Source organism: Eptesicus fuscus, chromosome 6 (genome assembly GCF_027574615.1).
Source record: "Eptesicus fuscus isolate TK198812 chromosome 6, DD_ASM_mEF_20220401, whole genome shotgun sequence".
NCBI classification, from domain to species: domain Eukaryota; kingdom Metazoa; phylum Chordata; class Mammalia; order Chiroptera; family Vespertilionidae; genus Eptesicus; species Eptesicus fuscus.
This window is the reverse complement of record NC_072478.1, coordinates 69,431,366-69,444,969: the sequence shown is the minus strand read 5'-3', so window position 1 is coordinate 69,444,969 and position 13,604 is coordinate 69,431,366. Positions and strand designations below refer to the sequence as shown.

Genomic DNA, 13,604 nt, shown 5'->3' with positions numbered 1-13,604 from the left:
TACCTCAAAAAACAAGAAACCATGGTAATAAATTATCTAACCCTACAACTCAAAGAGTTAGAAAGAGAGCAACAAGAAAAGCCCAACATAAGCAGAAGGAAGGAAATAATAATAGCAGAGATAAACGACATAAAGACCAAAAAAAAAAAAAATAAAATATACAAAAGATCAACAAAACCAAGAGCTGGTTCTTTGAAAGGATAAACAAGATTGATGAACCTCTAGTCAGGCTCACCAAGAAGCAAAGAGAGAGGACCCAAATAAACAAAATCAGAAATGAAAGAGGTGAAGTAACAATCCCACAGATATACAAATGATTATGAAAAAATACTATGAACAACTCTATCCCAACAAAATGGACAACCTATAAGAAATGGACATATTCTTAGAAAAATACAATTTCTCAAAACTCAATCAAGAAGAATAAAAAAACTTGAATAATAACTACTGAAGAAATTGAAACAGTGATAAAAAAAAATCTTCCAGCAAACAAAAGCCCTGGTCCAGACAGCTTTACAGGGGAGTTCTACCAAGCATTCAAAAAAGAACTAAAACCTATCCTCCTCAGACTATTCCAAAAAATTCAAGAGGAAGGCACACTTCCAAGCTCTTTCTATGAAGCCAGCATTATCCTAATCCCAAAACCAGATAAAGACACCACAAAAAAAGAGAACTACAGGCCAATATCCTTGATGAACATAGATGCTAAAATCCTTAACAAAATTCTATCAAATCAGATTCAGCATTACATTAGAAAGATCATACATCATGACCAAGTGGGATTTATTCCAGGTATGCAAGGATGGTGCAATATCCACAAATCAATAAATGTGATACATCACATAAACAAACTGAGACAAAAATCACATAATCATATCAATTGATGCAGAAAAAAATCCAAAACCCTTTCTTGATAAAAACTCTCAGCAAAGTGGGAATAGAGGGATCATACCTCAACATAATAAAAGCCTTATATGACAAACCTACAGCCAACATCATACTCAATGGGCAAAAACTAAACCCATTTCTCCTAAGAACAGGAACAAGACAAGGATGCTCATTGTTCAACATAGTACTAGAAGCACTAGCCCTAGCAATCAGACAAGAAGAAGAAATAAAACACATCCAAATTGGAAAAGAAGTAAAACTGTTCTTACTTGCAGATGACAGGATAACTACACATAGAAAACCCCAAAGACTTCATCAAAAAATTTCTAGACCTAACAAATGACTTTGTCAATGTAGTAGGATACAAAATTAACACCTACAAATCTATGGTCTTTTCATACACTAATAACAAACTCACAGAAAGAGAAATGAAAAAAACAATCCCATTAACCATTGCACCAAAAAAATTAAGATACCCGGGAATAAACTTCACTAAGGACGTAAAAGACCTGTACTCGTAAAACTACAGGACATTGAAAAAAGAGATAGAGGAAGACATAAACAAATGCAAGAACATACCATGTTCATGGATTGGTAGAATCAACATCATTAAAATGTCCATACTATCTAAAGCAATGTATAGATTCAATGCAATACCTATTAAAATACCAATGGCATATTTCAAAGATTTAAAACAAACGCTCCAAAAATTCATCTGGAATAAAAAAAAGACCCCGAATAGCCACAGCAATCCTGAGAAAGAAGAACAAAGTTGGAGGGATCACAATACTAGATATCAAGCCACCGTTCTCAAAACTGCCTGGTACTGGCACAAGAACAGACATATAGACCAATGGAATAGAACAGAGAACCCAGAAACTGACCCAAGCCATTATGCTCAATTAATATTTGACAAAGGAGGCAAGAGCATACAATGGAGTCAAAACAGTCTCTTCAATAAATGGGGCTGGGAAATTTGGTCAGATACATGCAAAAAAATGAAACTAGATCACCAACTTACACCATACACAACAACAAACTCAAAATGGCTAAAGGACTTAAATGTAAGACGGGAAACCATAAAAATCCTACAACACTCCATAGGCAGCAAAATAGCAGACGTATGTCGTAGCAATATCTTTATAGACACAGCTCCTAGGGCAATGGAGACTAAAGAGAAAATAAACAAATGGGACTATATCAAAATAAAAAGCTTTTGCACAGCAAAAGAACCATCAACAAAACAACAAGAAAGCCCACTGCATGGGAGAACATATTTGCCAATGTTATCTCCAATAGGGGTTTAATCTCCAAAATTTACAGAGAACTCATACAACTTAACAAAAGAAAGACAATCCAATAAAAAATGGACAAAGGACATAAATAGACACTTTTCGAAAGAGGACATTCAGAAAGCCAAGAGACATATGAAAACATGCTCAAAGTCACTAATCAAAAAACAAACAATCACAAAGCCACTAATCATTCATGAGATGCAAACAAAACAATGAGGTACCACCTCCCACCTGTCAGAATGGCTATCATCAACATATCAACAAATGACAAGTGCTGGCGAGGATGTGAAGAAAAAGGAACCCTTATTCACTGCTGGTGGGAATGCAGATGGTGCAGCCATTGTGGGAGACAGTATGGCGTTTCCCCCAAAATTTAAAAATGGAACTGCCTTTTGACCCAGTAATACCACTTCTAGGAATATATCCCAAGATACCAGAAACACCAATCAGAAAGGATATATGCACCCCTATGTTCATAGCACCACAATTTACAATAGCTAAGATTTGGAAACAGCAGATGAGTGAATTAAAAAACTGTAGTACATCTACACAATGGAATACTACACTGCTATAAAAAAGAAGGAATTCTTACCATTTGCAGCAGCATGGATGGAACTGGAGAGCATTATGTTAAGTGAAATAAGCCAGTCAATGAAAGAAAAGTACCACATGATCTCACTCATTTATGGATAATAAAGAACATTATAACCTGATCAACAAAAAGATAGATACAGAGGCAAAGAAGCATCGAACAGACTATCAATTATAGCAGGATGGCTGCAGGGGGTTGGGGAGGGGGTGAAAGAGATTAATTGAAGGACAGTATGCATGCATATAAGCATAACCAGTGGATGCAAGACACTGGAGGAGGGGGCATTGAGGGCATGTGCCGGGGGGTAGGGGAAGCCGGGGGGAGGTCAATGGGGATAAAATGGAGACATATGTATTACTATTTGTAATACTTTAAACAATAAATTTTTTTTCAGGCACCAAATAAAAGATATTCAAGGTAGTGATAGATCAACACAAGACAAATAGAATTTTTATGAATGGACTTTTTTTGGGTAAAATTGACATATAACATTATATTAGTTTCAGGAGTATAGCATAATTTGATATTTATATACCCTGCGAAATGATGACCATAATTAATCTAGTTACCCTCCATCATACAAAATTATCATTTTTTTTCTTGTGATGAGAACTTTTAAGATTTATTCTCTTGGAAACTTTCAAATATGCAGTACAATATTATTGACTAAAGTCACCATGCTGTACATTACATCCTCAGAACTTAGTTATTTTATATCTGGAAGTGTGTACCTTTTGCCCTCCTTCACCCATTTTGCCCATCCCCCAACTCTCTTCCCCTCTAGCTACAAACCAATCTGTTTTCTGTATTTGTGAGTTGTTTTTTGGTTTTTTTTTTAGATTCCACTTCTAAGTGATCTGTTTGACTTATCTCACTTAGCATAATACCATCAACGTCCCTCCATATTGTTATAAGTGCAAGAGTTTCTTTAAAAAAGAAAAAAAAATAGTTCTTTTTTATGGCTTTTTTGAAAGCCCATAAAAGATTAAATTTTTATCTTAAGCAAACAAAAACTGTTCTTTTATCTGTTTGTTTCTTGGCTCTTTTGATGCATCTAAGGAAAAAACTTCTATCCCATCTGTATGCTCTCTGGGCTGATAATGAACTCAACATACAAACAGAAAGATGGATCATTTTAAGATAGGATATTGGAAAAATAAGCATGCAGAGAAGTTCATAAAAGGAAAGAGAAGTAGATATAGAAGTTATATATTAAAATATTAGGATGTTATTGCCTGAGTGGACCACATTGCCTGGACAACAAAGGGTCTATTAATAGGAACTTAACCTCCAAGGTCTCCTGTCCTCATTTAAAAAACTTTGCACAATAATCTTTGCTGTCACACTCTTTATTGTTAATGTGTATTACCTTATTTTTTATTTCTCAACATTATTTTTTCTTTTGCACATTAAAATATAAACAACAAAGTTCACATTTTTGATTGAAGAAATTAGTTTAGTTTACTTTTTTGCCTCAAATACATTTTATGGCATGTATAATCACTTTTGGTTTTATTATTCAGATAATGTTTTAATTTAGTCCTTATAAAATGTCCTTAAGAAGTATCTATGGATTATCCCTGGCTTATATACATCTGCCTCAGTGAAAGTAACCTGCTAAAAACATTGGTTTAATACTCAGTCAAAAGAAAATAACTGTTTTATGTGTTGTTGTTTTTTTAATGCACAAAATAGAAATTTTTCTTTTAAAGAAATTATACCAATATCTCAATTATTTTAACCTCTTTTAGGCGGGGAGCAACCGATTCCTCTCTGGAATGAACACGATGGGACAGCGGATGGAGAGAAGCCTAAGATTCTACTGTATTCCCTCAACTTGCAGTTTAAGGTGACATAGCAATAAGAATATTACTCTTAGAAGGATTTTTCAAATTAATTAATGCCTGCTTTTTATAGAAAATTCATATGAGACATAAATATGCCAGATGGAGAATAGCAATGAAGTATATCCACTAAAGAAAATCCTTTACAATTGACTATTATCTAGGACCTTTTCCTATTTGCATTTTTTCAGTATGCACATATTTCTGCATTTTAAAGAGCCTTGGTTATCTTTCCATGCAGAACATTTAGATCAACCTGCCAGAAATATTTTGTGCACTTGTCCAATTAACAGTAATACCTTAATAGAAACCTTAATATTTCCAATATCTAAGACATTAAAGTTCATAAAAATAAAATTATTCTTACCAAATACTTATTTAATTATAATGTATTTATAATTAACCCATGAACAGTCTAGATTTTTAATACAAAATACTCAAATGAAATTTAATAGCTAAAGAGAGTTCCTACTAATGAGAAAGTAAAGAATGTTGGCTGTTTTATCAGTTTATTAGACATTCTATGTGTGTTTTAAAACATTCCATTTTATTTATCGTATCAAAAGTTTTCATTGGAATGGGTGGACATTGTTGACTTAAGAGTCCTTTTTTCCTTCTAACATTTAATCTGCTAGGGTATTCAAGTCACAGCTACAACTCCATCAATGAGAGCTGTGAGATTTGAAACTGGATTGATTGAACTAGAACTTTCGAACCGACTTCAAACCAAAGCCTTACCAGGAAGCAGCAGCTATCTGAAACTATTTGGTAAATGCCAAGTAGATTTGAATCTGGCATTAGGACAAATTGTCAAACATCAGGTGAGTGAGAATGTGTTGACATTAGAACTGTAGCCTTTACATTTTGCACATCAATTTCAACTACTTGAAATATCACTATATTTATGAAAATATTTTAAGTTGCTAAAATTTCTGATTGTAAATTCTAATGAAAATTAATTTATTAAGGTCTTTACAATTTTACCTTGGTATTTCATTGAGTATTTTGGTGGTATATTGTTATAGTTTAGTGCAAATGCAATCACGTGAAACTTAATCCAGTATCTTCACAAGTATGTGCTTATAATTTCTCTTTATTTTATTAAACATTGTTTTTATTTCAATGCTTTGTGCTAAGATTGGTGAGTTCTTAAAATGTTACTAGGTTTTGCCATAACCGGTTTGGCTCAGTGGATAGAGCTGACGTCTTCGGACTGAAGGGTCAAGGGCATGTACCTTGGTTTCGGGCACATCCCCAGTACGGGGTGTGCAGGAGGCAGCTGATCAATGTTTCTCTCTCATCGATGTTTCTACCTCTCTATCTCTCTCCCTTCCTCTCTGTAAAAAACTCAATGAAATATATTTTTAAAAAATGTTACTAAGTTTCTCAGTTGTGCTGTAATATTGGCAAGTTTTGCATACTGTAATGTTAAACATATATGTTGTAAAACATATATATGCATACACAGCAGTAAATCAGACTGTATTTTATAAAAGTTAATATTCACAACTCGTAGAGTTTTTGGTGTCTTGTTTTTATTTTGCTAAAAATTATGTAGATTTTAACCTTTTCCCTTCTGTGACTTGAAGAATTGATTAAATGAGTATCAGTCACACTTTCAGAATTGAGTTGCCTATATTAAAGAATATGTGGAAGGAATAAATGAACAAAAATTTCTTGTCATCTTTAGGAAAACAGTTAATTTGTTCAAATAAAAACATTTTGAGAGGAGTGAGGATCTCATTATCATGAAACATTTAATACATTGTTGTTCAGAATATGGACCTCATGCTCGATTTTGTACGAAGTTGATGTTTGACTTTCCATTTAGTTCTTAAATACCCATTCATATTTTATATTGATTTCAGGTGTTTGTGGTATAGCATAAGGTATATATTATTGGTGCATGAAATTGAGAAAAATATACTGTAGTTGTTTTGGTGCATAAAACCATTAATGATGTTAAAACTTTTAGTTTCTTTTATTAAAACACTTTCCACTATTTGATTTTATTGAACTTTTAATTTAGGTTTATGAGGAAGCTGGTTCTGATTTTCATCAAGTTGCCTATTTTAAAACCAGAATTGGATTAAGAAATGCCCTCCGAGAAGAAATCAGTGGCTCTTCAGATAGGGAAGCTGTGCTTATTACCTTGAATAGACCAATCGTGTATGCGCAGCCGGTGGCCTTTGACAGAGGTGAGAGTCAGGCAAGACTTTCTTGTTGGATTTAGAACTGTTGGGAATGACATCAGATAAAAATCACTGTAGTTCACCAGTGTAAATCTAAAATGGGGGCATCCCAACAGTTTCTTGCTTATTCCCTTCAATTTTTAAAGTCATTTTACTTGTTAAAGTTATTTGCTTTCTACATGGATTGTAATGCTGAGTTTTTTAGTTTGGGTAACAAATGTACCCATTTGGTTTGGTAAGTCTTTATTTGCTTATACTCTAAACATTGATTGTGTGCTGTCTAGAAGTGGAATCTGAATATGGAAAACAGTATCCTGCCCTCCAGGAACTCTCAGCCCTGTGGGAGGAGCTAAGTAGACTCAGCAGAGTTAGAGATCCATGTTCTAGGGGGTCAGGGAGTCTCTACCTTCACCTGTGCTGCTTAGAGGAGACGCCAATTCTTCAGATTCAACTTGGAGTTAAGAGATCACCAGGGAGACTAGGAAACGAAAGCTTGTCTTATTTGCCTTTGTATCCAGTGGTCTAGATCAGTCCATGGCATATATAGCAGGAACTGAGTAAATATTTTCCAAATGAGAGAGAACCTGAATGAAGGAATATGAGCACAGAGGTCTAAGAAAATACAGCACCAGCTTTCCTGAAAGAAAATAATGGAAATAAGGCTGAGCAGATAGAGTGGATCTAAATAATGCATATTGGGCAAATACGTTGGAACTGTGTTTTAAAAGTAACTAAGAACCATTTAGCAAGATGTTTAAGATTTAAATTGGTGGTAGGTGTTGGCTGGTGATAAGATTAGTTTGTTAGAAAACTCCTTCTGGTAATGTCATGGATAACATTTTATTTTTCTAGATCCAGTGCCTATTTATTTCACTTCTCATCTTACCAGCCTCTTGTCAGCTTTCAGCAACTCCTTAAAGTACTTTCTACTCCTTGTGTTCCTGACTGACATTTGCTTTTCCTTCTTCTCTGGCCCTTCCTTCTTCATCTCCTCTTTAGGCTCCCTCTATGCACTGCATTAAATAAAGGTTTTCCTTAGAATTCATTCTTTTACACACTTAAATGTCTTTGACCTCTTCTCTAAAGCCCATCTTTTCAATGTATACTTCTAGTATTCTGCATCTGTCCTCCAGGAATTTTTTAACATTAGTAGCAGTAAGCACTGCAGGGTCAGGGCCCGTGACTACTTTTCATTTGTTCTCCCATCCCAGTGCCCGGCTTGTAACAGGCATTTCACAAACAGTTTGTTGAATGAATAAATGGACCTGGATTATCTTCTTCCTTCTGCCATTTTTCAATTGTCTGCTTTTTGCTTCTTGGTTTCATTTGTCAAGTTGACCATATCATCTTAGATCCTTTTCAATCTTAATGCTACTATTTTCTGGGAGTAATTTTTACTAATTGGTGGAATTTTTCAGCTATTGAGGTTTACTTGCCATATTGCTTTACAGTTTTTTTTAAAGAAATTTTCTTTCTTCCCTGCCTAAATCACCAAAAGCTGTGTTGTTTTGGCTGAACTATAAGGCAGCCTATGACAACTGGAATGAACAACGAATGGCTTTACATAAGGACATTCACATGGCTACAAAGGAAGTAGTAGATATGCTCCCCGGAATCCAACAAACCTCTGCCCAGGCCTTCGGGACACTCTTCCTGCAGCTCACTGTGAACGATCTGGGAATTTGCCTGCCTATCACAAGTGCTGTACAGGTACGGAATTCAAGTTTTCATCTAACACTAAGAACCAGGCAACTCTACTCACCATTTCTAGGTATACAGAGTATCACAATGGATTTCTTAGGAGAGCAGTTTACAACTTGAGTTTAGTAAACAGCAAGTAAGATCGAACTCCTTCAACCATTATTCATTCATCTACAGTGTACTAAAGGCGATTCTCATGAGATTTGCACACTCTGATGTGCCTCAGCGTAGTGATGAGATTGATACCCATCTGATAACTCTTAATTTTGACCTTGACCTATAAGCAACAAGAATTTTGTCTTTATAATTTTTGGGACTAATTCTCAGGAACACACATTTGTATGCACATGTGCATGAGAAAGAAAAGGTTATGAAACCCTGTCAGACCAAGAAGTTGTAATTAAATAAATACAGAGGCCTTTATTTTACTGTTATAATTTATCTTAAATAATTTGTAAGCAGTTGTTGAATGAATTTATCTTTTTGTAAACTCTAGATTGCCCTAGCTGGTTTTGCTCAGTGGATAGAGCATCGGCCTGTAGACTGAAGGGTCCCAGGTTCAATTCTGGTCAAGGGCACATGCCGGGTTGTGGGCTCAATCTCCAGTAAGAGGCGTGCAGGAGGCAGCTGATCAACAATTCTCACTCATCATTGATGTTTCTGTCTCTCTCTCTCTCCCTTCCTCTCTGAAATCAATAAAAAGTATATTAAAAACAAAACAGAAACTCTGGGTTGAAGATTGACACCATGTGCTGTGTTTGTATCTCAGGAGTTGAATGGTAACCTTTAATCATGTGATGTATGGACTCAGGAGGGCCCCACACCAACATTTGTTCTCAGAATGCAAAGAACAAACTTTTCCCACACGAAAACAGAAGCTTGAAATAGAAAAGCAGATAATTAGCCTTTTGCAAATTTAGTTTAAAACAAAAAGCACATGGAAATGCATTTCACTTAAGTAATCTGATTTTTAAAGTAGGCATCTTTCTAAGCTACTTTCCAGTGAAGCTTTCTGGGTTTCCCCCTTTATGGATTTTTGTTTCCAGGAATCTTATGAGCATTTCCATATTTAAAGGTTGTCACCTTTTGTCTTGTTTCCTCTTTAATGTATTTTGCAGTCCAATCACAGCGGAGACCTGGACACTGGCTCTGCCTTGGTGCTGACTATTGAAAGCACTCTCATCACTGCTTGCTCTTCCGAGTCTCTGGTTAGTAAAGGGCATTTCAAAAACTTCTGCATCCGTTTTGCTGATGGCTTTGAAACGTCGTGGGATGACTGGAAGCCAGAAATCCGTGGGGATCTAGTAATGAATGCCTGTGAGTGTCTTTTATTTTCTGTACTAGAGGCCCCCTGCACGAATTCGTGCACAGGTGGTGTCCAACCGGCTGGCCTGGCCCAATTGGCAGATCAGGGCTGGGCCTGTCGGGAGGAGGAGACGGTGGGAGGTTGGCCAGCAGGCCCGCCCCGATCAGGGCCCTGATCAGGGCTGGGCCAGCTGGAGAGAGGTGCTGCGGGCAATTAGCCAGGGGGCCCCACCCCCGATTGGGGTGGGGGGACCAATTGGGGAAAGGCCAGTCCTGGGGAGGGGCTGTGGGTCATGGGCTGGCTGGCCCCACCACCGAATGAGGCCGGTGGAGGTTGGCCGGCTAGCCCTACCTCTGATTGGTGTAAGGGGGGCTGATCGGGGGTGGAGCTGGCTGGGTGGAGGGGCCATGGCCGATGGGGTGATGGGGGCCCATCGGGGGTGGGGCTGGCCTGGGGGAGGGTCTGCAGGCAGTTGGCCGGCTGGCCCTGCCCCTGATTTGGGTGGTGGGGGCCATCTGGAGTGGGGCGGTGGGGGAGGGGCTGCAGGAGGTTAGCTGGCCAGCCCTGCCCCCTATTTGGGTAGGGGGATGCGATCGGGTGGAGCTGGCTGGGGGGAGGGGCTTCAGGATATTGGCTGGCTAGCCCCACCCCCTATTGAGGTAGGGGGGGTGTTCAGGGGCAGGGCCGGCCTGGAGGAGGGGCTGCGGGCCAATCAGGGTGGAGAGGGCCCATTGGGGCTGGGGCCGGCCGGGAGGAGGGGCTGCAGGAGGTTGGCTGCCAGCCCATCCCCTATTGGGGTAGGGGGGGTGGTGATCAGGGTCGGGGCCGGCCAGGGGGAGGGGCTGCGGGCCGATCAGGGGGAGGTGGGCCAATCAGGGGTGGGGCTGGCAAGGGGGAGGGGCCGCGGGAGGTTGGCTGGCCAGCTCCATCCCCTAATTGGGCCACTTTGCTGGCCACAGTGGGTGTCATAGCGACCAGTCGTTACAGTGTTATGATCACTGGCCTTTTATATATATAGAAGAACTTGAGGGTTTCTAAAAATTAAAAGAGAAAACAAAAACAACCTACTAGTATGTCTTCGCTTATTAAAGTAAAGGATGTTCAGATATAGAAATATTATTGGACTTTGTGAAATGAGGGCTAATTCAAAATTTTGGAACATTTTTGTGAAAAACTACAACTTTTAGCAGTGTTGGTGAGTAAACCAGGTAGTCGTTCTTGTTGATGGTTTAGCATTCGAAGGTTTGCTCACTCCCTGATTTTTTCTATAATTGACTCATAAGTGACCAGATAAAGCACCTTTCTTCTGTGGAGATCTTGAAAGAAAGTATAAAATCCAGTTCATCATGTAACATAGAACAGTTGCAGATAACTAGGAGCAAGAAGACTGTCTTGATTAATGCTGACATGAATAAGTCCACACATCCAGATTTGTGGGATACAGAGCATAAATGGTGTGATTCCTTCGATTGCATAACATTCAAGGTTGGGGATAACTAAACCTATGTGTATATGCTATTTTGAAGGTTTAGGGGTTTATTTTATCCATTTTAATATTTTAAATATTATAACCATCTTAAAGCATCATTAATCTGAATAATGATGGTAAATTATATTTGAAGAATGAAAGGTTGTGAACTAAAATTTCTCATCCAATCTTGTAAATCAAAATTAATGCTTGATTATTTCTCAGAAGGTGGTATGCCATTGTTTATGCAGTTTTTTCCCTCTGCAGTGGAAGAAAATCTTCTTTCCAGTTCTGTTTTTTTTTTTAGTTTATGACTTTGTAGTTTTTACTAATAGTAAGTATCCTATATAATACAAGAGAAACATGTAAATTGACCATACCTACACGACGCCCACCAGCCAATCAGGAGTGAGTATGCAAATTTACCCAACAAAGATGGAGGGTTAATTTGCATACACAGGCGCCAAACAGAGAGCAGAGCAGGAGAGCTGGCGGAGAGTGGAGTGTCTTGGGGAACTTGGCTCCCCAAGCCGCCAGACGGAGAGCAGAGAGGGAGAGCTGGTGGCTTGGAGGACTTGGCAGAGCTGGAGGCCATGGGATGGAGTCAGAGCAGGAAGGGAAAACCAAGAGTGCAGGAAGCACCAGGAATACTGGGAATAGTAGTTCTGGTGGTAGCCTCAGGACCGGAAGTGGAAGCCCAGAGCTCGGAGAGCACCAGGAATGCTGGGAATCGTAGTTCTGGTTGCAGATGGATCTTCTAGGCCAGTGATGGGCAACCTTTTGAGCTTGGTGTATCAAACTTCGCCAAAAAACTGAGCATAACTCGGGTAGTGTGTCACTTTGAGGAAAAAACTAACTCCAAGACTCTAGTCGCAAATGTTTCATCCTCAGGAGCAGCAAATGTTTCATCCTCAGCATGTGGCCGCGTGTCATCAGAAATGGCTACGCGTGTCAGTGCTGACACGTGTGTCATAGGTTCGCCATTACTGTTCTAGGCACTAAAGCAAAGTGAGCCTGGAGCAAGTTACTATTGCGGTGGGGGATGGAGGGAAAGAAAAGGTGAGAGACATAAGTAAAATCAGAGTATCTAGGAAAAATTAAAGGGGAGATATCCTAAAACTTCCAGGAAATCTCCACCAATGAAGCAAAGAAAAAAGAAATGCCTCTATTATTCTGTGAGCAACAAACCAAACTGGGTTGGGGTCTCAGACAATTCGCGCATATGATTGCAAAGACAGAAAATCCCGGATTGGAGAGGGCTCCCCTGAGGGCTCCCAGATTGGAGAGGGTGCAAGTCGGGCTGAGGGGCCCCCCTCAACCCCTGTGCACGAATCTTCATGCACCGGGACCCTAGTACTTACATAAAACTAACGTAATATTTTTTTAAAAAAGAGTTGAGTATAGGGAAGAGAAATAAGAAAAGTAGGAGTATGCCTTAGGATATCTTTTTAAAAAATATATATTTATATTGATTTCAGAGAGAGAGAGAGAGAAACATCAATGATCAGAGAGAATCATTGATTGGCTGCCTCCTGCACACCCGCCACCGGGGATCAAGCCCACAACCTGGGCATGTGCCCTGACCTGGTATTGAACCATGACTTCCTAGTTCATAGGTCAGCGCTCAACCACTGAGCCATGCTGGTTGGGCAGCTTACTGATCATTTTAAAATTCTGCCCTGGAAAAAAAATGGCCCAATTAATTTCCTCTCTAGGTGATAATGTGGTTTTATTTTTGAGAACTGCAGTAAAATTAGAATGGCCAATCTTATTTTTAAAAAGTAGGAAGAGTTCAAAGGACCACATAAGTAGATAGTAAAGGTTAGACTCTTTTCATTAACATGAACTTAGGAAATTACATAAATCATGAAGTTTGAAAGATTCCAAGCTCTCTGTTAACACCTGGGTAGCATTCGCTCATGAGAGATGAAATTGTCATTTTGGGTTCATAATAGTGGTTGGTCCAACTTGGTACTTTGTCTCTGCTGCAAAGACCACAGGAATCCTGGGTAAGAGCCTAGTAGGTTTCCTGCTCTTCACTTTCAGGATTCAGATCTGCTCTAAACATCTTCACATTCCATATTAATTCATCATGGCTCTGTATTCTATAAATTTATATAATCTTTTTTAAAAACTTAATTTTAAAGATTCTCTCCCATTTCTTGGAAGTGGAAATTTCTAACTTTTTTTTACTCCTCCTCCCCCTTTTTTAAATCCTCACCTGAGGGTATTTTTTTCCCATTGATTTTTAGAGAGAGTGGAAGAGAGGCAAGGAGTGGGGGAGAGAGAGAAAGAGAGAGAAACATTGATGTGAGAGA

The 13,604-nt window shown here is 38.6% G+C and overlaps 1 protein-coding gene across 1 annotated transcript in view; it reads left to right on the top strand.

The window, feature by feature from the left end:
- The window catches only part of BLTP1 (bridge-like lipid transfer protein family member 1), a 179,832-nt gene that overhangs the window by 119,977 nt on the left and 46,251 nt on the right, over positions 1-13,604 (top strand). The window contains exons 55-59 of the mRNA XM_054717761.1: positions 4,527-4,624; positions 5,255-5,440; positions 6,649-6,817; positions 8,310-8,521; positions 9,631-9,829. Coding sequence (XP_054573736.1) covers positions 4,527-4,624; positions 5,255-5,440; positions 6,649-6,817; positions 8,310-8,521; positions 9,631-9,829 — 864 coding nt within the window. The remainder of the gene's footprint in view (positions 1-4,526; positions 4,625-5,254; positions 5,441-6,648; positions 6,818-8,309; positions 8,522-9,630; positions 9,830-13,604) is intronic.